Genomic DNA, 21811 nt, shown 5'->3' with positions numbered 1-21811 from the left:
AGAGCCAGGAGGAACCCCTGGGCGCTGCCAGGTGTGACCCAAAAACCAAAAACCAAATAAAAAAAAAAACAATTAAAGGAAATATAGACTTCCTCATTGTCTTTTGAGATATTCTTGTCGGGGGTGGGATCCCAGGCACGTTTTCATCACACACCCTGGTCTTGTAGAGATTGAGAAATGATTTGCGGCAAAAAGGGCTCGAGTAGAGTTCTTGAACTGGAGATCCTTCTGGAGCTGAGTCTGGTATCAAACAACAGTCCACATTTGTTGGGGGGGGAGGGTGAGGAGGGCCATATAGCATGAGTCAGCAGGTGTGTTGGTTGTAGTTTCTTGACAGGGGATAAAATATGGGGCTGAGTGTGTCTCTTCGCTTGGGAGCTGGGTGATGGCTTATTTGGGCAGGAAGTCAATCTTGATACATAATTGATTAAGAACTGAGGGTAAAATGTATTAATAAAGCAGGATATCAAATTAGGATGGGGGGGGTGAAGAGATAGTAGGATTTCTGAAGGGGGGAAGAGGGATAGTATATAGGAGGAGCTATATACACTATATGCATGAATTGTTTGCAATTTAGGTTTGCCTTGCATAGAGGAGTCCTCTCTTTAGGTACTCATGCCCACATAAAGACATACAATAGGGCCCGGAGAGATAGCACAGTGGTGTTTGCCTTGCAAGCTTCCGATCCAGGACCTAAGGTGGTTGGTTCGAATCCTGGTGTCCCATATGGTCCCCCGTGCCTGCCAGGAGCTATTTCTGAGCAGACAGCCAGGAATAACCCCTGAGCACCAGTGGGTGTGGCCCAAAAAAAAAACAAAAAACAAAAAAACAAACAAAAAGACATACAATAGTGATCTATACTTTTTTTTCTTTTTTTTTTTTTTTAGTGATCTATTCTTAAGATGTTGTCAGAGGTCTGACCCTAATAGGATGGGTCTGAGCTCTTAAGAACTGGATGAATTAAGATAAATAATTAGCTTAGGTATAGCTTGGGGCCGGCATGGTAGTGCTAGAGGTAAGGTGTCTGCCTTGCTAGTGCTAGCCTAGGATGGACCACAGTTCTATCCCCCGGTGTCCCATATGGTCCCCCAAGCCAGGAGTGACTCCTGAGTGCATAGCCAGGAGTAACCCCTGAGCATTACTGGGTGTGGCCCAAAAACCAAAAAAAAAAAAAAAAAAGAATAAGAGGAAGGGAGAGCAAAAAATAAGAGAGAACAGCAAAATAGGTAAGTATAGTAAAAAAAAAATAATAAGTAAACTAAAAGATATTGGGTCAGTGTGTCGGAGTTGGGAGGTTTTCCCAGTTTCTAGGTAAGATGGGGTCGGGCCTTCATAAATGAAGGTTTCAGGGTTAGATACTGAGAGGAAGAGTTTAGGATACACATAGGTTTCTCGACTCCACTACTAAACAATGCGTTAATGAGGCCTACCTATGTAGGTGGCTACCCTATGTAGTATTGTCCACTGCATCTTATGTATCGAATTTCCTTTCCTAAAGAGAAAGTAACAGTGTGGGTTTTATTTGGCATAGATTAAGTTGATGATAATGAGGAAGAGGTAGAAGAAGAAATCCAAAGATTCTTATGTTGTTTCTGTTGAATTTGTCAAGGACTTGTATTTTCATCTGTTTATATTCTTTGAGTATTTTTTTCAGTCTCTTCTGCTTTATATAGTTGTTCTGCATCTCATCTTCCAGCTCTCTGATTCTGTCCTCGGCTGCTGTTACTCTGTTGGAAAGGTTTTCCACTGAGTTTTTAATTTTATCTACTAAGTTTTTCAGTCCTGTTTTTTAATTTGGAGTTTTCTGATCTCTATTTTTGTGTTCTCTTTGGCTTGATCTATTCTTTCTTCGAGTTCTATGGGCATCCTCTATATTACTCCTCTAAACTCCTTGCCTGAGAGGTTAACTAATGTGGTTGGTACTCTATGGATCATCAGAGTTGCCATCTTCATTCTCTATGTATGCTGTTGTCCTCCGTTGTTTTCCAATTGATGTACTTGTAGCATGGCTTTTACTGTGTGTCGTAATGGAGAACTGGACTAGGAGTTGTGCATGGCTGCATAGTGAAGCAGAGCAGCAGCTCCTCTTGCTTCTCTGTTTTCTGGGCTGCGAGCCTTGATGGGAATAAGTTCGCTGGGTTCTTCCTCAGCAATCTCCCGCAGGGATCAGGAATCCAAAAATGAAGGGATGCAGAGGCTTTATAAAAGCATCAGGCAGGAGATTGTATCACCTAGTGGGCTGTGACTGCCTACCTGGCCGGCAAACCTGGCTGGTGAATCTGGTTGGTGAACTTGGCTGGTAAAAGTTAATGGGATTAAGTTGATTAAGTTCATGGTGGGCCTTCCTCAGCAGTCTCGCGAAGGGATCAGGAAGCCTTCAATTAATCTCTGATAAAATGGCAAGAAATACAAAGTGGAGTAAGAAAGCCTTGTCAACTGTACTGCAAATCAAAGTGTCTAAAAGGAAAAAGAAAGGAGAGAGAAAGAGTGAGACTGCATGAAAGAGTTAGAGAAAGAGAGAAGAAAATTATATGCCCAGAGACAGGAAGTGGAGAGTATATGGAAGTATGAGTGAGAGTGTGAGTATGAGTGGGAAACTGGGGACATTGATGGCAGGAAATATGCACTGGTGAAAGTTGTACATTGTAACTCAATCATAAACAACTTTATCAGTGAAAAAATAAAACCCACAACTGTAATATGAATAACCTTGTAAACATGGTGTTTAAATTAAAAGAAAAAAGTACCTAAGCTTTTATATACCTAGAACTGGCAGTTGGTTGACACAGACTATTGAATGGAGGCTTGGAGAGTAAGTGTTCTGTACAAAGAGTAGAAAGTACAAACTTTCCTTTGTAATAATATATCATTAGAGGCTGGAGAATCCCTTACCTTGCACACAGCTGACCTGGGTTTCATTTCTGGTGCTGCATATAGTTCCCTGACCACTTCCAGGAGTGATCCTTGTTCACAGAGCCAGGAGTAAGCCTGAGTACTGATGTGTATGGCCTAAAAACCAACTAATAAAAACCCACACTAAATTAAAACCTTGGAATGTAATACATAGTGTGATAACTATAATTAATATCTCAGCATTGTGTATTTGGAAGCAGCTAAGAAAATTTGTCCTAACAGCTTTTATCAAAAGAAGAAATTTTTGTTAACAAAATATTATTTTGAAAGGATTTTTTTTGGTAGGAGGCCACACCCGGTGACACTCAGGGGTTACTCATGGCTATACCCTCAGAAATCGCTCCTGGCTTGGGGGACCATATGGGATGTGGGGGGACTGAACTGCTGTCTGTCCTAGGTTAATGCATACAGGCAGGAGTCCTACCACCTGCACCACTGCTCCGACCCCCGAAAGTTATCTTTAATTAAAAAGTATTTACTTGATTTGCATTGTATCACTGTAAGTTACAAGGTTACAAAAATTCTTTGATTGAATTTGAGGCCTACATACATTGTTCAAACACCAATGCCTTCACCATGTCCGTTATTCTCCACCAATATCCCCAATTTCATTTCTACTCCCCACCATTCCTCTTTGCAGACACATTTACCTCTGAAATTATCTGAAAGTTACACTTCGCTAATTTATTCCCCCAACCCTGACCCTCTCAGTGGCAAGCTTTTCCTGCTCCCCTTTCAATTTTCTTTTGGCATTTGATACTCTCTTAGGAAGTCATACAATTTGTTGCTATGTTAATGGATCTGGAGAGTATATGTTGAGTGAAATTAATCTGAGAGAGAGGATTCTTATTCAGAATTACTTCTCACACAGGTGGGATGAGAAAGAGGTGAGTAAATTAAAAGAAAATGGAGAAAATTGTGTGTAAAGAATAGCATTGGATTTTGTGGAGAACTTAATGTAAACTATAGATATGCTAAATTTTAATGATGCATAACTGAAGCTTATGTTTTATTCAATGTTACTTAAATATAAAGAGAAAAAGAAATTAAATATTAAAAAAGAAGAAAATATAGATATACTCAATGAATTTTTAAGAAGTTAAAGCAGAATGGTATTAAAACATTTTCTGCATATATTAATGTGTCAAGTATTTTACATTTTTGCAATATGGCAATTGATGTTTCCTTAAGAACTCAGCAATGTAAATAAGATAATATGTTCAACTTTTCAGAAGTTGCCAGATTTTGTTTTGAGAAATTTGTCAAGTAATTGGAGATCATTTTAATTTGTGTTCTTTAAGGCACAATGTGCATACATAATATGTGTGATCATTTCTACTCTACAACATAATGGTTTCATATTTTTATGTACTGGGAATTAAGATAACCAATCTCTGTCATCTATCACTGCACATAGTTAAAACACTTTTATTCATCTATGCAACTTTTTATGGATCTATGCAAACTCTATTAAACCTAGGCGAAAAGATGGGGCCAGAATGATAGCACATGGGCAGGGAATTTGCTTTGCATGCCATTGACAATTTCAGTTCTTGGCACCCCTGAGATAGCCAGAGTATTCCCTGACTATATAGAGAGGAGTAATCCCTGAACACCACCAGGTTGGCCCCCAAACAAATAAAAAATAAATAAAATAAAATATAACATAAACATGTGAGAAAAGATACATCTTGGTATTAGGCACTATAAAAATGAAAGTAATTTTAATAGTGGGGAGGTGAAACCTATACATATTTATTGGTGTTAACCATACCCCTGAAATTTTGTAATATTGTAAAATAATGCCTACTCAATAAACCAGGTGAAAGAAGTGACTCAGATTATAGTTCCACAATTTGAATACATGTCAACAAATATTTATGCATAAAATTAATGATTTTAATAAATTCATATACTTAGTCAAAGTTCATTCTAATATTGTTAGTTCACAAGTGGGATACATCAATTTTCCTTCTAAACAATGTACTCGAAATGATTGAGATGATGTCTTGCTATGATGCCCAGGTTTACACCCAAATTCAACAATGTCCCCTGACTGAACATAGAGTTTATTTCTATCAACCCATCGTAACTTTATATTGTGTTTATTCATGATGTCTTCTGATACAACACAAGGATCTGAGGGGTAAAAAATAAAGCACAACAATATTATAAAAATATTTTCCAAAGAATATCAGACTTATGTTAAAGCTTGCACAAGAATTCATTCCCAAAATCTTTCCCCAAACATACACACATTTGTTGTCCATATCGAAAGCAGTTATTATTGATATTAATGATATGAGGTGTGAACATTAAATATAATTAATGGTGTATAATGTCAAATATCATAAAATCTTTCATTTAAATTTTAATATTATTGCTATACAAGACTCATTCTATCTAAATTACATAATTAATAATAAATCAGAAACAGACAATAGAATGGTAAATTGGTATTCCATAAAATATTATAAACAGTAAAACTTCATAATTATCATACTGATTTTTCCCAGAATCCATGTGATCATGTAAATACTTACCTAAGCACTTTGGTGGACTTGACCACCATCCATTAGTACATATTATTTCCCTATTTCCCTGAAGTACGTACAAGGCCTGGCATTGATACTCAACTATTGATCCTAAAGCATATGATTTTAGTGGCAATGAGGTAATGTCTCCATTGTCAATAGGTGGAGGAGGTCCACAGTTTTCTCTTGAATCTGGAAAATATATGATCTGATTTACTTAAATGTCAAAGTATAACACAGGTTAAATTAAGCACATAAGATAGCATAATGTAATAACAAAATATGGTTTCAGGCTTGACAAATGAATCACTGAAGAACTTTGATCATGTAAGCCAAATGTCACATTTAACCATTCTTTTCAGCCCGCATGGAAGCAGACCTAAATGCTCACACTGCATTTGAGTATTCTCATATTAAAATATTTTTCTTACAAATATCAATGTTTTCCTTATAAATGCTAAACAGAAGTGACCCCTGAGTATAGATCCAAAGAGTAAACCCTAAGCACTTCTGGGTGTGGCTTTAAAAAGGTCATAATGTGAATAATAGTAGTGTTTGCTGCAGTTAATGAAACCAGAAGGTATCACGTTAAGGAAAATAAGTCAGATCTAGATGTTGTCAATATGTGTGAAATATAAGAGGAAAAAAAAAAGAAGAGGAAAAAAAAGAAGATAGACAGTACTGAACAGTGACATGACTTTGGTCCTTGTGCACAGTTACCATACAGGAGGGGAAGAAAAGGAAGAGCAGATTTGCAGTGACAGAGATAGTGGTGGTGGTGGTGATAATTGTAGTGTTGAACCTTTTGGTGGTGGTGAAATCAGTAATTTTCTATATTGATATCATAATTATTAATACTATTTTAACTACCCAAACTATAATACAAATTTTTAAAAATGCTATTTACATTTATTGGCATATTCAACTTATAGGTTAATTGTTCCATTGACTCTATGTATTTGTATTTGTTTTGTTATGGGGCTTTGAACATTGGAGTATAACTAGAGAAAATTATATTTTCATTGTAAATTCCCACAAATTACTGGAATCATAAGCCTCTCATATATTCATTTCTTTGACTTCATTGCCAAGATCCCAGGACCTTGTTTTTGGATGATGAACACTTCCATCCAAGAGGCTGTGCCTCATCAGATTCTCCTGGGTCAGCAAGAACACTCCTTCCTTCTGTATCTATAATCCTGGTCTTTAGGGTTTGTTGTAGGCATTTTTCTATAGTTGTGTAATCTGTTCACTCTACTCACTACTTTTTTTTTTTTTTTTTTTTTGCTCACTACCTTTTTATAATACCCAAGCTTGCATTACTTCTGAACAGGTGGACCAATTGCTCATTTTCCTGAATACTGTTCATGGATCAGAAAAAAACTGGCATTATACATATTTTATGAATATAGTTTGAAAACATATTTGTAACTGAAATACAGACTTTCTCAGGATGGATTTATAAGATTGATAGTTAGCCTAAAATATACTTTAGTTAATTTTTTTAAAAAAATAATGTCTTTATTTAAACACCATGGTTACAGAAATATTCATAGCTAAGTCTTAGTGTTAGAATGTACACCGCCCTTCACAAGTGCACCTTCCCCACCACCAATGTCCCCCATTTTCCTCCCCCCGGCCTGTCTCTGGAATAAGTATTCAGCTTCTCTCTCTAATTATCTTTGTCATGGTATTTTAATATTTCAAATATTTTTCTCATAAGATCTACCACAAACACAAAATATATTCATGTCAGGCAAGTTTTGCAATTTCACAAAACTGAATTATTTTTAGTATTGGATTCTAATGCAAAAAATGACAGAATAGAATTAAAGTACAAAATAAATTGTATATACTTATAGTAGTTAGACTTGTAGGCTATAGGGGGCCAGAGAGATAGCATGGAGGTAAGGCGTTTGCCTTTCATGCAGAAGGTCATTGGTTCGGATCCCGGCATCCCATATGGTCCTCAGAGCCTGCCAGGAGCGATTTCTGAGCATGGGGCTAGGAGTAACCCCTGAGTGCTGCCGGGTGTGACCCCCCCAAACAAAAAGAATTGTAGGCTACAGACTTTCAATTTTAACCATTCAATTCTGTCATTTTACCATTAATTCTAACTTAGATGACATTTAAATAGATTGTTTTAGTTGATTGTCAGTAAAATTTTGTCTCCTCCCACCCAAAATAGTGGAGCAGATTACATTTATGGTAATTTGTTTTTCAAACTCTGGTACAGAGTTGAGGATGTATAATAATGTGATGAATCCAGTAGTTCAGTTATTTTAGTTCTCCACCTAAGTAGAATGTAGTTTCAGAGAATATGCTTTTGCCTAAACCCATGAAATAGTCTTTAATTTTCCTTTGGGTTTTGTTATTTCATTTATGGATGATACCCAGGAATGTTTAGGGCTTACTTTCAGCTCTGCATTCAGGGATCACTCCTCACAGGGGACCATATAGGAGCTGGGGATTAATTCCAGGTTTTCCACTTGCAAGGCAATTACCCTACCTGAAGTACTAAATCTCCAGCCCCCAGGAGACAGTATTTCAATTATTCCTATAGCTGTATATAATTTTATAAGTTTATTATCCACTTGTCTATTATTGGAGAGTGTACATTGCAGATACTGGCTATTATACTTTCAGCAGTTCAGAAAACCTAAGTGTGCATATATCCATAAGTGTGCCTATATCTTTGCAAATAAATATTTTGTTGAGTTTTTTTTTTTTGTGTGTGTGTGTGTGTGTTGGGCGAAAAGGTGGGAGCAGTGGATACCAAAAAGTGGAATTACTGGGTCATATAGTAGTTCTATCCTTACTCCCCCACCACAATTTTTATTGTTACACTGTGATTTACAAAGTTTCTCATAATATTTATTTCAGGCATTAAATGTTTAAACACCAATACTACCAACAATGCAGGCACAAACAAATTGACTTTATGCTGTTTGTTATAATACAAAGGCAATTGGAATGATCAAAATTTCGATTAACAAGGGTCAATTTGAAATGATTTTTATATCTATCTATAATGTTACCAAATTCAGCAAGAGTTTCTAAGGCTGTGATTTTTGCTTTGTTTTAAGCCTTTCAAGCCTTAAATTTTCCAGAAATCTACATATGGTTTTCCATAAAGGCTGAACTAGACCACGTTCCTATCAATAGCTAATGAGGATTCTTTTTTCTCCTTCTTTCTATAAATACTAGCTGTTTCCAGTGTTTTTGGAATATGTCATCCTCACTGGTATGTCATCAAAGTTTTGATTTTTATATATCTGCTAACTATATTTCTGCTTTCTTTTGGGAAATGTCTATTCTCCCCAGTTTTGATGGATTATTGTTTGAATATTGAGCAATGAGAATTCATTATATATTTTGGATATGAGAACTTTATCATATTTGTAGTGCAAGAATATTTTCTCACATTACAGAGGTCTTTTTATTTTAGCCTAAAATTTTTCCCATAATTTGATATAGTTCCATTTATTTTTGTTTACATTATCTTTGCCAATGGAGCCAAATCACTGAAGACACATATGAAATTCATATCCTGGAGAGCACTTCATGTTTCTATCAATATATTTTATGAATTCTGGTCTTATTTCAAGTATTTATCCACTTTGAATTCACTTCTTTTATGTATGCAGTGATATATGGATCCAGTTTAATTTTCCTGCATATATCTACCTAGATTTATCTGAGCATAACTTGCAAAAGGCACTTATATTTATTCATTTTTTGCTACACCATGCAATATTCAGGGCTTATTTATGGCTCTATGCTCATTAATTACTCTTAGGAAACATCAAGGGGACTAAATGGGGATCTGGGAATTGGATCCAGGCTGGCCATATGCAAAACAAATGCCCTACTTGCTGCATTGTCACTTTAGCCCAGAAGAGGCTTATCTTGCTTCACTTTATACTCCAACTTCTTTGTCATATATTAACTACCTATAAATATGATTAGTATAGCATTATAGTGCAATTTAATCAAGAAATGTGGTACCTCTAATGTTTTTTTGAACTTTAATTTGAATATCAGTATGTTTTATTATTCCATTCAAATTGCAGTAGTGCTTATTCTGTGTCTCTAAATAATATTATCATATTTTTTTCTGAGAAATTATTAGAATCTGTAAGGGCTTTGGATAGGTGGTCATCTTCACAATATTAATGCTTAGAATTCATGAACATGTAACTTTTTTCTTTTTGGTTTTGGGGCCACACTCAGCAGTCCTCAGGGGTTACTCCGGGCTCTGTGCTCTGAAATAGCTCCTGGCAGGCTCAGGGGACGATATGGGATGCCGGGGCTCTAACCCAGGTCTGTCCCATGTCAACTGTGTGCAAGGCAAATGTCCTACCTCTGTGCTATCACTCTGGTCCCTGTAATATTTTCCTGTTTCCTAGTGTTCCCTATTTCTTTCAGTAATGACTAAGTTTTTAATGTTTTTCCACATTCTTCTTTGATTTTTAGGTATATGTAGGGCCCAACTAGTGATTGATTTCTGTACCAGGTGATTACTGAGTTTCATCTAATGTAGTCTGGGAGGTCCTATAGGCAATATAGGTGTGACTCTGGGGGCTTCCAACTATCCTAGACAGAGTATGCAAGTCAACTCACAGTGAAGCAGCATCACAACCTTAGTCACTTGCATTAAACTGTTGTCACTGGTGTGGGCCCAAAATTTCTTGATCACTGCTGTTAGGAACCCACAAATATCAAAAGGAAAAGTAAATTATATACAACCTTTTGATTATACCAGTCAAAGATATCCTTACAAGAGAAGAATTGATTCCAAACAAACACAAACTGGAGGAATTTATCACTAATGTAGAAATGCTTCTGGTTTAACTGAAAGGACTTCAGACAATAATTTATAGTTAAAATAAATAAATAAAAAACAGTGATAAAGATGAAAATAAACACTACTAGTTTACTATAGGTACTCAAAATAATTATAGTTTTTATATTGTATTGATGATGTGAAAAATATTCTAAATCTAATGGGTTTTTCTATACTATTTTAAAATGCAAGATAATAAAAAATAACCACAATACAAGGTGGAAATTACATAATGGGGAAAGGATCAAGATATATAGTAGATTTTTGTACCAAAAATGAATTCAAACTAGGTTGTAAGTTTAACATTTAGTTTGAAATATCTGTGAAGGCGGGCCCGGAGAGATAGCACAGCGGCATTTGCCTTGCAAAGCAGCCGATCCAGGACCAAAGGCGGTTGGTTCAAATCCTGGTGTCCCATATGGTCCCCCATGCCTGCCAGGAGCTATTTCTGAGCAGACAGCCAGGAGTAACCCCTGAGCACCGCCGGGTGTGGCCCAAAAACAAAAACAAAAACAAAAACAAAAACAAAGAAAGAAAATATCTGTGAAGGCATAGTTGAAAGTATAATATTAAAAAAGCAACAATAAAAATAATAATGCAGGTCCGAAGAGATAGTTGGAGGTAGGGTGTTTGCCTTGCATACAGAAGGACAGTGGTTCGAATTCCAGCATCCCATATGGTCCCCTGAGTTTGCCAGGAGTGATTTCTAAGCATAGAGCCAGGAATAACCCCTGAGTGCTGCTGGGTGTGACCCCAAAACACCAAAAAATAATAATGCATATATTCTATAATGTAATAAAAATAATATAATATATAAGTATATTATATAATTATATAATAATATATTATAATATGATATATAAAATAATGCATTTATTCTATAATATAATAAAACAGTATGATATAATATATAAGTATATTATATAATTATATATAATAATATATTCTAATATAACATAATATATAAAAATAATCATGCATATATTTTATAATCATTTTTGTGACACAGAAAGAATACAGAAGCTCAGAGGAAAGGTGCATACTTACTGAACTGTTTACACATAGGACTGATAGACCATCCATTTTCTTCACATGTAATGACGCTCTTATTATTCAAGAGGCGATAACCTGGTTCACAGGTAATTGTCGCAGTTTCACCTTCCAGATGTATATGTCCTTCATTGCTAGAGTGACCTTTTTCCACCCATGGAAAAAAGCAATATCCTAAAAACCCAAATATGACTAATTTAAAAATGAGAAGAAAATTATGTTCCAAGTAGCAAACTGTAATTGTAATTAAGTGCACTATGCACAAATCAAGAAATAATTGCTTTAAAAATTATCTAATGCATGTTCAAAAAAAATGGAGCTAATATCTAAGGTAACAAGTTACAGACAGAACTTAAAAAGAATAAAAACATCTAACCCCATCAAAATATGGGGAGAACAAATAACAATTTCTCAAAGAAATACAAATGGCAAAAAGACACATGATAAAATGCTCCATGTCACTAATCATCAGGGAGATGCAAATCAAAACAACAATGAGGTACCATCTCACACCACAAAGACTGGCACAAAAGAACAATAATAATTGCTGCTGGGATGTGGAGAGAAAGAAACTCTATTTCACCATTGGTGGAAATGGTATCTAGTTCAGCCTTTATGGAAAACAATATGGAGATTTTTCAAAAGACTGGAAATTGAGCTCCCATATGATCCAGCTATACAACTCCTAGGGATATACTTTACAAACACAAAAACACAACACACACATGCTTCTGCACACCTATATTCATTGCTGTGCTATTTACAATAGTCAGAATCTGGAATCAATCCAGGTACCTGACAACAGATAAGTGGCTAAAGAAAGTGTGGTTCATATACACAAATATTATGCAGCTATCAGAAAAAATAAAGTCATAAAATTTTTCTATACATGGATAGACATGGAAACTATTATGCTGAGTGAAATAAGTCAGAGGTAGAGATATAGATACAGAATAGTCTCACTCATCTATGGGATTTAAGAATAATAAAGGACATTATTTTAATAATACCCAGAGACAATAGAGATGAGAATGGAAGGACTTGCTCACAATATGAAACTCACCACAAAGAGTGGTGAATGCAGTTACAGAAATAACTACACTAATAACTATCATAAAAACATTAATGAGTGAGAGAGGTAGAATACCTGTCTCAAATACAGGCAGGGAGTGGGTGGAAGAAAAAGATAGGAAAGTACTTGTGGCAGGCATGTTGCATTGGCGAAGGGGTTGTTCTTTCTATGACAGAAACCCAACTACAAGCATGTTTATAATTATGGGGATTAAAATATAATTTTAAAATTGTAGTCAACAAAATAAATAAGTATACAAACAAAATAGATACACTGATCTTGACTGCAATGGAATAGCATGCATCTATCAGGAGAGATGAAGTCATCAAGCAGCCGATCCAGGACTAAAGGTGGTTGGTTCGAATCCCGGTGTCCCATATGGTCCCCCGTGCCTGCCAGGAGCTATTTCTGAGCAGACAGCCAGGAGTAACCCCTGAGCACTGCCGGGTGTGGCCCAAAAACAAAACAAACAAAAACAAACAAAAACAAGGAGAGATAAAGTCATGAAATTTTCATATGCATGGATGGACATGGAAACTATTATGCTGAGTGACATAAGCCAGAGGGAGATAGACTCAGAATAGTATCACTCATCTATGGGTTTTAAGACAAATCAAAGACATTATTGTAATTATGCCCAGAGACAATAGAGATGAGGCCTAAAAGGACCTGCTCATAATATGAAGCTCACTACAAAGTGTGGTGAGTGCAATTAGGAAAATAACTATACTAACAACTATCATGACAATGCTAATAAGTGAGAAACATAGAATGTCTGTCTCAGATACAGGCAGGGTGTGGGGGAGGAAAAAAGTGGGGAGTATTTATGGTGGAAATGTTGCACTGATGAAGGGGCAACAGAAAGTTTTATTCTGATTTGAAATCAAATTTTTTTTATCACTGAAACCCAACTACAAACATGTTTATAATCATGGTACTTAAATAAAGATTTGGGGGGGGGTTTGGGCCACACCTGGCAGTGCTCAGGGGTCACTCCTGGCTGTCTGCTCAGAAATAGCTCCTGGCAGGCACTGGGGACCATATTGGACACCGGGATTCAAACCAACCACCTTTTGGTCCTGGATCAGCTGCTTGCAAGGCAAACGCCGCTGTGCTATCTCTCCGGGCCCTAAAGATATTATTTTAAAAAAATAAAATAAATAAATAAAAAAGAAGGGAGAAAAGAAAAAGAAATGTGCAGGAATGATAACACAGTGGTAGGGCATTTGCTTTGCACATGACTGACCCAGGATGGACCTGGGTTCAATCCCTGGTGTCCCATATGGTCTCCAGAGCCAGGAGTGATTTCTGAGTGTATAGCAAGGAGCAGCCCCTGAGTGTCACCTGCTGTGAACCAAAAACCGAAAACCAAAATAAAGAAATAAAATAAAGAAAAAGAAAAGGAAGACGAGAAAAAGTTTAAAAGGAGAAAAAAGAAAAAAGAAAAAAGACAAAGAGAAAGAGAAAGGAAGAAAGAAAGGAAAGATGTATAATGGCAAGCAAATTTGTGTGAATATCTTTATCTTTATAATGAAGTCGTTAAGACGTTGAAAAAATAAAACTTTATTTGTAGCTGAGTTTTATTCTGATTTGAAATTAAAAGAAGTTTTTCCAAAAGGGTAAAATGGACTCCAAATACAGTTCAGCTGGTAATGGTAATGGTAATGACATGACTTGCTCATGTCAGGCCCAGGTTCAATACCCAGGACCTTACATGGTCTCTAAGTAATGCTGGAAATGGTTCCTTCTCACAAAGCCAGGAGTCAGCCCTGGTCACAGCCAGGTGTTGCCCAATCTTCATTACCCTCAGAAAAGTTAGACATAACAATGTTTGTTCTCCCATCCTGCAGCTATGATAGTCTGACTCTAAACTTCATTAGGCATCCCATTCTTTGTTCACTGAACTCACCTTGTTCCTTCAGACAATAATGGGGGCAGTTACTCACTGTGGCACTGTGGTTTTGGTGACCATCCTTCCTCAGTACAGGTTATTTTTGTCCAGAGAGTTTGTGCAGGAGACACAAAGTTCTGATCACAGTTGTAGTAGAAATATTTTCCAATAGCAACTGGGAATGTTTCTTTATATCTGTCTTCATCATATATGCTCCCATGTTTTATGTCTGGAAAGCTACAAGATTTTCCTAATGAAAATATGGGATATATTAGCAATCAACTTTATGTCCCATTTTATAATCACTTTGATGAAGTTTTATTCTATATAACTTCACCATTTAACATGTGGTTAGAACATTGGAAATATCTATAATTGAGTTCAGAAATATTTGAGGTGCTTATGTTGTTATTCCAGAATTAAAATCATAGCTCAGTTTAGAATTAAGCCACATATAAAGCCAGGTTTAACCTAGGTTTAATTATCATTTTTCCCTGGATTTTGCTGGGTGAAGCCTTGGAGACACCCCCCCCCTTGCAATTCACAGTGGACAAGATGATTCTCTGAATTAGATATCAAAGCCCTTCTCATCCTTATACTTGTTGACCAGGTAAATTTTTACAAGATACATGAATAAGTATGCTTATACATGTGTAATACCTATTCATATAAGTATACATGACTAAGCTCATCTTTAATGGATCAAAGCTGAGAGATTTGTTTGTTTAGGGTCACACTTGGAAGTGCTCAGGGACTACTTCCGGTTCTGTGCTCAGGAGTGACACTTAGTGGCACTTAGGAGACCATATGTGCTGCCAATGACTCAAAGTTGGGTTGCAGCCTCCAAAGTCCTATACAAGGCAAGTGCCTCACCTCCTGTATTATCTCTCTAGTTTCAATACAGAGCATATGCATAGCAAACACTCATAAAGAAAGTATCAGAGAAGTTCAGATGATTGTTTTCTGGGGGAGAAAGGTATATAAATATATATGAGTAGAATGTATGAAAGTAATTTTGGGGGAGGGCATACTCCTGATTCTGTGCTCAGAAATCCTGGCTTGGAGGACCATATGGGATGCTAGGGATTGAATCCGTGCCCATCCTGGGTCAGCCATGTGCAAGGCAAATGCCCTACCATTGTGCCACTACTCTGGTCTTGTATGAAAGTAATTTTATATCATTACTGCCCACCCTAAAAATGTCCTAGTATCTTTGCATTTATTTGCCATAACCAGATTATAGTTGCTAGCTTAAATTATAGACATTTATTTATTCACATTTCTATAGACCAAAGAAGAGTCAACCATTAGGAGTCTTAAATTCTTAGGCCTCTCTTTTAGGCTTGCAGATAACTATCTTCTCCTTTGTGTTCACATGATCTTCTCTTTTTTTGGTCTGTTTAATGACCTCCTGTTTTACACATAGACCTATTTTCTTAGAGTAGGGCCTACCATAGTGATCTGTTTTTTCTTAATTGCTGCATTAAGGCCCTAATTCTGTACATAGTCACATTCTGAGTTTCTGACTAATAGGATTTTCACAAGTGAATTTGGTGGTATTGATAGAGGGAGGATGAAGGTCTCTGAAGTAGTGTTCAGGGTCCTAAAGGTCTCTGCTGAAAATACTACATCAAGCTAAGCAGGTTTGACCCATCTATGCTGGGTCAAAAGAAAAGAAATCATTCCATTATGGAGACCTGAGATATGTAACTTCTGTCTTCCTAAATAAAACTATTTTTCAAAATAAGAAACCAGGATTGGAGATAAACTTGCTTTGTACATAGCTGACTTGGGTTCAATCTCTGGCATCAAATTCCAGAATACTGTAAGATCACATTGTTAGTGCTTAGCATGACATGTGGTACTTGGGACAGAATGTAAAGCACAGCTCCAACCCACTAAACTAAACCCACCACCACATTAAGGTGGTGCTCAGAAGTTTCTCCTTGCACTGTGATCAGAGTTTATGCCTGGTAGTGTTCAGGGAAGAAGTATTGCCCAAGGTAAAATTTGGACTTTTTATATTCAAAGCATTCACATTAGTCCCTTGAGTTATATATTTAGTCTTTTTATAGGAAGTTAAAAAAATATATTAATTTTAATAGTACTGAATCCTGTGATTTATTATACAAGGATGAGCGCTACCACTGAGATATACCCCAGTAAAATATGAATTTGAGGGACACAACTCACTAATTCTCACTAATTATACAAAGATGCCTTTGGGGATGGGTGCACCAAATCAATGTTTTATTATTGCTCAACTGGTTCAGGTGGATGTGGTATTGTTCAGGTCTCATGTCCTGCAGGGTCAATCTGAAAATACTTGGAAGTCTCCAGGATTTTACCTTATAATGCTCAAGGTGTTCCAGATATATACCTGGTGATACTTGAGAGATAATGTGGGATGCTGGGGGCTGAACTGAGCTGGCTGCATGAAGGGACAAATACCTGTACTGTATCTATGGTCTCACAAGGATCTTTTGGTTTACCGTGTTCTTCTCCGAAGTTGGTTCCTTTCTTCCTTTAGAAACTTGGTCTTTCCCAAAATCTAAAGGATGTTGATCTCAAGATTACTTACAGAAAAAAAACTGCATTCAAGAATATTTTAAGTAGACAAGGAGCCTTTTTTCAATAGCTACTGTTATTGTTTCTAATGAAGAAAATACCCCAAATATTGACAAAATAATATAAAAAAATTCTGCATGCAGCAAAATATATGTTTAATCTAAAAAGGAAACACAAGAATTCAGATTATATTAATAAATATATAAGTACACTTACATATTTGTATATAAATATATAGATCACATTTTATAAATCATGTTATATATTTTATTTATAATAATTCAAAAGTGATACTATTCTAATTTAAAGGAAAATGAAAGCTTCATAGCTTCAGGATGAAAACTTCAAAAAGTGGCAAATGAGCAGAATGATAGCACAAATGGTAAGGCTTTTAAACCTTACATGTGGCCAACACAGGACGAACCCCAATTTGAATCCCATAATGTCCCCTGAGCATGCCAGGAGCCACTTCTGAGTGCAAAGCAGAGTCAGGAGTAACTCCTGTGTGCCGCCGAGTGTGACCCCCCCCCCAAAAAAAAAGTGACAAATTAAGGAGAAAAAATGTAATTGTAAATATAATCTTAAACTTTCTTTTTCTTTAAATTAATATCTTTATTTAAGTACCATAATCTTAAACTTTCATTTCATATAAAACAGTTACATTTTTCTAAGATACAATTACTTGATATGCCAAACATTTTTCAATATAATTGACAGGTATAATTAACAGATATAATTAACATTGTATTCAGATATAATTATGAAAGCAAACTTATATCAGTGATCAGTGTTAGAGTTAGTCATTTTAACTTAAATTCTGAAATTTAACTTAATATACTGTCCTCCACTAATATGAAAATTTTTACTTTCTTGAAATTAGATATTTATTTCTTTAATCTAGCTACTAATTAGTTGAAATGTTTAAATATTAAGATTATAATGTTTATAAATATCAACACGCTTATTAAAACTGAAAATAAGCTGAATCTATTTGAAATAAATTATTTAATGATAATTTATGACTATATAACTATCACCATTTATAATATTATAAAGATATTCATAATTTCTAAAATAGTCAAATATTAATTTTTTGTTTATTTTTTGTTCCACACTAGGTAGTGCTCATTTTACTCTTGGCTCTATATTCAGGTATTATTTCTGCCAGGTATTGGGTAATATACCTGATGAAATATATTAACAAAAACACAATAGAAGTAGGAGTCTTTAATACTCCATTTTTGTCATTGAGTATATCAACAAGATGGACATTAATAAAGAAAAAAGAGCCCTATATAAATAAGGATTAAGAAAGAATTGTAACTAATAGATATTTACAGGATAGACCATCTTTAAAAAATCAAACATATATTATTTTATGGTTAACTTGGACTATTGTTTGGGTTAGATCATGTGACATAATTTGTTCTTAATTCATAAAATCAAATCTTTTTTGATCACAATGCTATAAAGTAGAAATTAATCATACAAATAAAGTTGAGAAAAGCTCAATATTTGAAAATTGAAAAACAGAGTGATAGGAAATTGAACAACACAGTGATAACTATTGGATTAAAAAGGAAATAAAAATAGAAATTCAAGTACTCCTTGAAAAGAATGAGAATTAATACAAATTTTCTCAGAAAATATGAGCTATAATTGTTAAAGAAAATAAATAAAACACAGAAAAACCTTTAGCTAAAAAAAACAAAAGTGAGGGAAAGAAACCCTGAATAAATCAGATCAGACATGAAAGAAGAGAAATTATAACAAACACCTCAGAAATACATAAACTCAGTAGGCATGACTCTATACCGACTAAGTTGGAGAACCAAAACAGAAGTGGTTGAATTCTTAAAATCCTATCAGTTCCCAAGATTAAGCCAGGAAAAATTGAAAACAGTAGCCCAATCAAGCATAAGAAAATTAAAGCAGTGATTAAAATTTTTTCTCAAGAGGGGCTGGAGTGATAGTACAGCAAGTGGACTATTTTTATGTATGCAGTCAACTTGGGTTCTATCCCAGTATCTCATATAGTATCTCTCCCAAGCCCTGCCAGGAGTGATGTCAGAGCCAGGAGTGATCTCTGAGCACTTCTAGGTATGCACACCCATCCCCCCAAAAATCTTCCCAAGAATAAGACACTATGTCCAGATATGTTTACTGGTCAAAATCCACCAAACATTCACAGAAGAATCGTGAAAATATCAAAAACAAAAAATATTTAAGAGCTTCTATAAGAAGCCAAAATTGTCTGAAAATGAAAAGCAGATAAATGTTCCCTCATAATTATTGATGAAAATGTCTCAACAAGACTATACTTTCAGAGATCATTTCTGTAGTACGCGACTAGAGAAGTTTCTCTGATCGTGTAGAGCACCCGAAGCCACGAGAAGAAGTGAGCGTCCTCTCCTGAGCGTGAAGCCGGCTCTAGGTGTCGCTTCTGCGGCTGCCTTTGGCCATTGATAATCGTTCTCCCTTTCCTCTGGAAAGGGTAGAGGGAGAGGATGCAGTCTGAGTGGTAAATAATAATAATAATAATAATAATAATAATAATAATAATAATAATAATAATAATAAAATAAAAATAAAGAAAAAGAAAATGTCTCAACAAAATATCAGCCAATCAAGTCTCACAATATAGCAAAAGAAGAATAAGCTCCTTGTTCTTGTCAAGCAAAATAAACATTGGGGCTACATCAAATTTAAAAGTTTTTTCATGGCAAAAACTAACAAACAACAACAAAAAACAAACAACTCAGGCTAAAATAAAAATTGGTCTTACTCAGAGACCAGTAATTGTTTCTTAACTGTCTCTAGATAAGACTAATTTTGTGATAAGATGGCTATTGTGAGATAATAAATCAAAGTAATGGATAAAAAAATCAGAAAGCAAATTGAAGCAATAAAAGAAATTGAAGAGAACAAAGGAATGATCTGACTTAATCCAATTTAGCTATCTACATCCTAGTGGTAAGTTTTTAAACACTCCTTTTCTCAGGTGTCTGGTATTCGCATGAAAATGAAATAACTAAAACTTTGGTTTCCCAAACAGTAAAAATCCTTTTATTAAAACATCTTTGACTTAAAAATAAAAGAAAAAGAAAAACAGCTTGAATGTAACCCAATAAAGACAGTAGCTAGTGACTTGCCAATCATACAGCCCCCTCCCTGACACAGTTACTACTATACTGCAAACCGTTAACATCCTTTCCTCAATTCTACAAGCTCAGGTGATGTGCACCCCAAAAAGTGGAAACTGCAGATCCATGGGGACCACTTCCCATTTTTTCCAGATTTTTTTTTTTTTGGTTTTTGGTTTTTGGACCACACCCGGTGACCCTCAGGGGTTACACCTGGCTATGCGCTCAAAAATCACTCCTGGCTTGGGAGACCATATGGAACACCATAGGCTAGAGTGGGCAAGGCAGACAACTTTCCACTAGTGCCACAGCTCCGACCCTTATTCCAGATTCTTGATAGCAGGGGTGGTCTCTCATCTAGAAAAGAATTAGTGAAAAGGTGACCCTGGAAGAGCATAGTTGGTATTCTTTTCATGGTTTCTCCAAAGGATCAGGAGTTCTGCCCTCACTCCTAAGCCAGTTGTGTGGCCTAAAATTAGTCCCCAATTCAGTATCGGTTACCCCACCTATTGTAACATATTTCTAAAAGTTGTTTTGGCTTATTTTTATATTTTAATAATCTTACTGAGTATCATGTGTTGGAACTCAGGAGAGATAAAATGCATATTTTCCACTTTGATTAGTATGAGATATGTTTCCTATAAATCTATTCTCCATTATGAATTTAAAGAAGCAATAGTCTCCCCTCCCCTCTCAGGATCTTAAGACAATGAAAGTAGAAAAGAGACAAAATTAGATAGAAGTGGGAAGTGAAGGGTTCAGATCAGCTTGATTTTTGTTGTTGTAGTTGTTTGAGAGGAAGATACTCTGAGGTGTTCAGGGATTACACCTGTTTCTGTGCTCAGGGATCAGTCCAAGCAGGCTCAGATGACTAGATGGGGTCCTGTGGATCTAGTCAAGGCAGCATGTGTAAGACAAGTGCCCTACCTGCTGCACTACCAGCCTAGCCTCTCAGATCTATGTTCGACTTACCTTGTCCATGAACACAGGAAACCCATACAATGAGAGCAGCGATGATCCGTAACCACATGGTAGCCATTTCCAATGTTAGAATAAGATAAACAATCTAGTGTGTTCTCTGAGATTTGAATCAGCTACACTAAATGTTATATCAACAGTGACTCTGATTTTAAGTTCTCTGTCGTGAACCTTGTAAATTAGGGTACTTTAGTCAATATCAAAGTTCATAGAGGTTTGCAAAATCCCTTCATTCCTGTTAGTGCTTTCACAATATATATTGAATTAACAACTTTCTTTAGAAACAAACAATAATAGACTGTATCCAAAAGTGTCATAAGCTAATTTAAAAAACTAAACTTTTCTTTTGAAGTAGATGAAGTTCTTTCTTAACCAAGTGAATCATTGGAGAATAACTGAGTCCATGTCTATTGCTTTCTTACGTCCCACTTACTTTATTTCTTAGGACCCTGGAAAGCTAACTAGTATATTTTAACTTTACCAATTTGATTTTCGTGTGTGTGTGTGTGTGTGTGTGTGTGTGTGTGTGTGTGTTGTATAAATTTTTTTAAGGTTACAGGTCACACCTGACTCTGCTTAGAGTTTACTCTTGGTTAGGCTCAGAGGATTATCTGGGGTGCTGAGGATCAAATGCAGGTCAGCTATATGCTTGACAAGTATCTCTGTGCTTGTCACAAATAAACACAAATAATACAAATCAGCCTCTGATTTGTATTGCATTTAATAAAATTTGTTTTACAGGTAAAACCCACAAACTTGTTGATGACTTGCCTACCTTTGATTCTTCTCCTATCCTCATCTTATTAGTTCATTACT

The 21811-nt window shown here is 35.7% G+C and overlaps 1 protein-coding gene and 1 non-coding gene across 2 annotated transcripts; one reads left to right on the top strand and one right to left on the bottom strand.

Annotated features, from left to right (window-relative positions):
• Window positions 1–4794: 4794 nt before the first annotated feature.
• LOC126004330 (complement factor H-related protein 2-like) lies at window positions 4795–21121 on the bottom strand. The gene is made up of 5 exons (XM_049770780.1): window positions 20990–21121; window positions 14362–14556; window positions 11341–11517; window positions 5457–5639; window positions 4795–5052 (listed from the first exon to the last, which is right to left on the bottom strand). The coding sequence occupies exons 1-5, from the start codon at window positions 21054–21056 to the stop codon at window positions 4841–4843; spliced, it is 834 nt and encodes a 277-aa protein (XP_049626737.1). The 5' UTR covers window positions 21057–21121; the 3' UTR covers window positions 4795–4840.
• On the top strand, window positions 19186–19397 carry LOC126005448 (small nucleolar RNA U3). The gene has a single exon (XR_007494528.1). It is a non-coding gene; the product is annotated as a small nucleolar RNA U3 (small nucleolar RNA).
• Window positions 21122–21811: the final 690 nt, after the last annotated feature.

The sequence above is a fragment of the Suncus etruscus genome, chromosome 3 (genome assembly GCF_024139225.1).
Source record: "Suncus etruscus isolate mSunEtr1 chromosome 3, mSunEtr1.pri.cur, whole genome shotgun sequence".
NCBI lineage: Eukaryota > Metazoa > Chordata > Mammalia > Eulipotyphla > Soricidae > Suncus > Suncus etruscus.
This window is presented reverse-complemented; position numbering and strand designations above follow the sequence as displayed.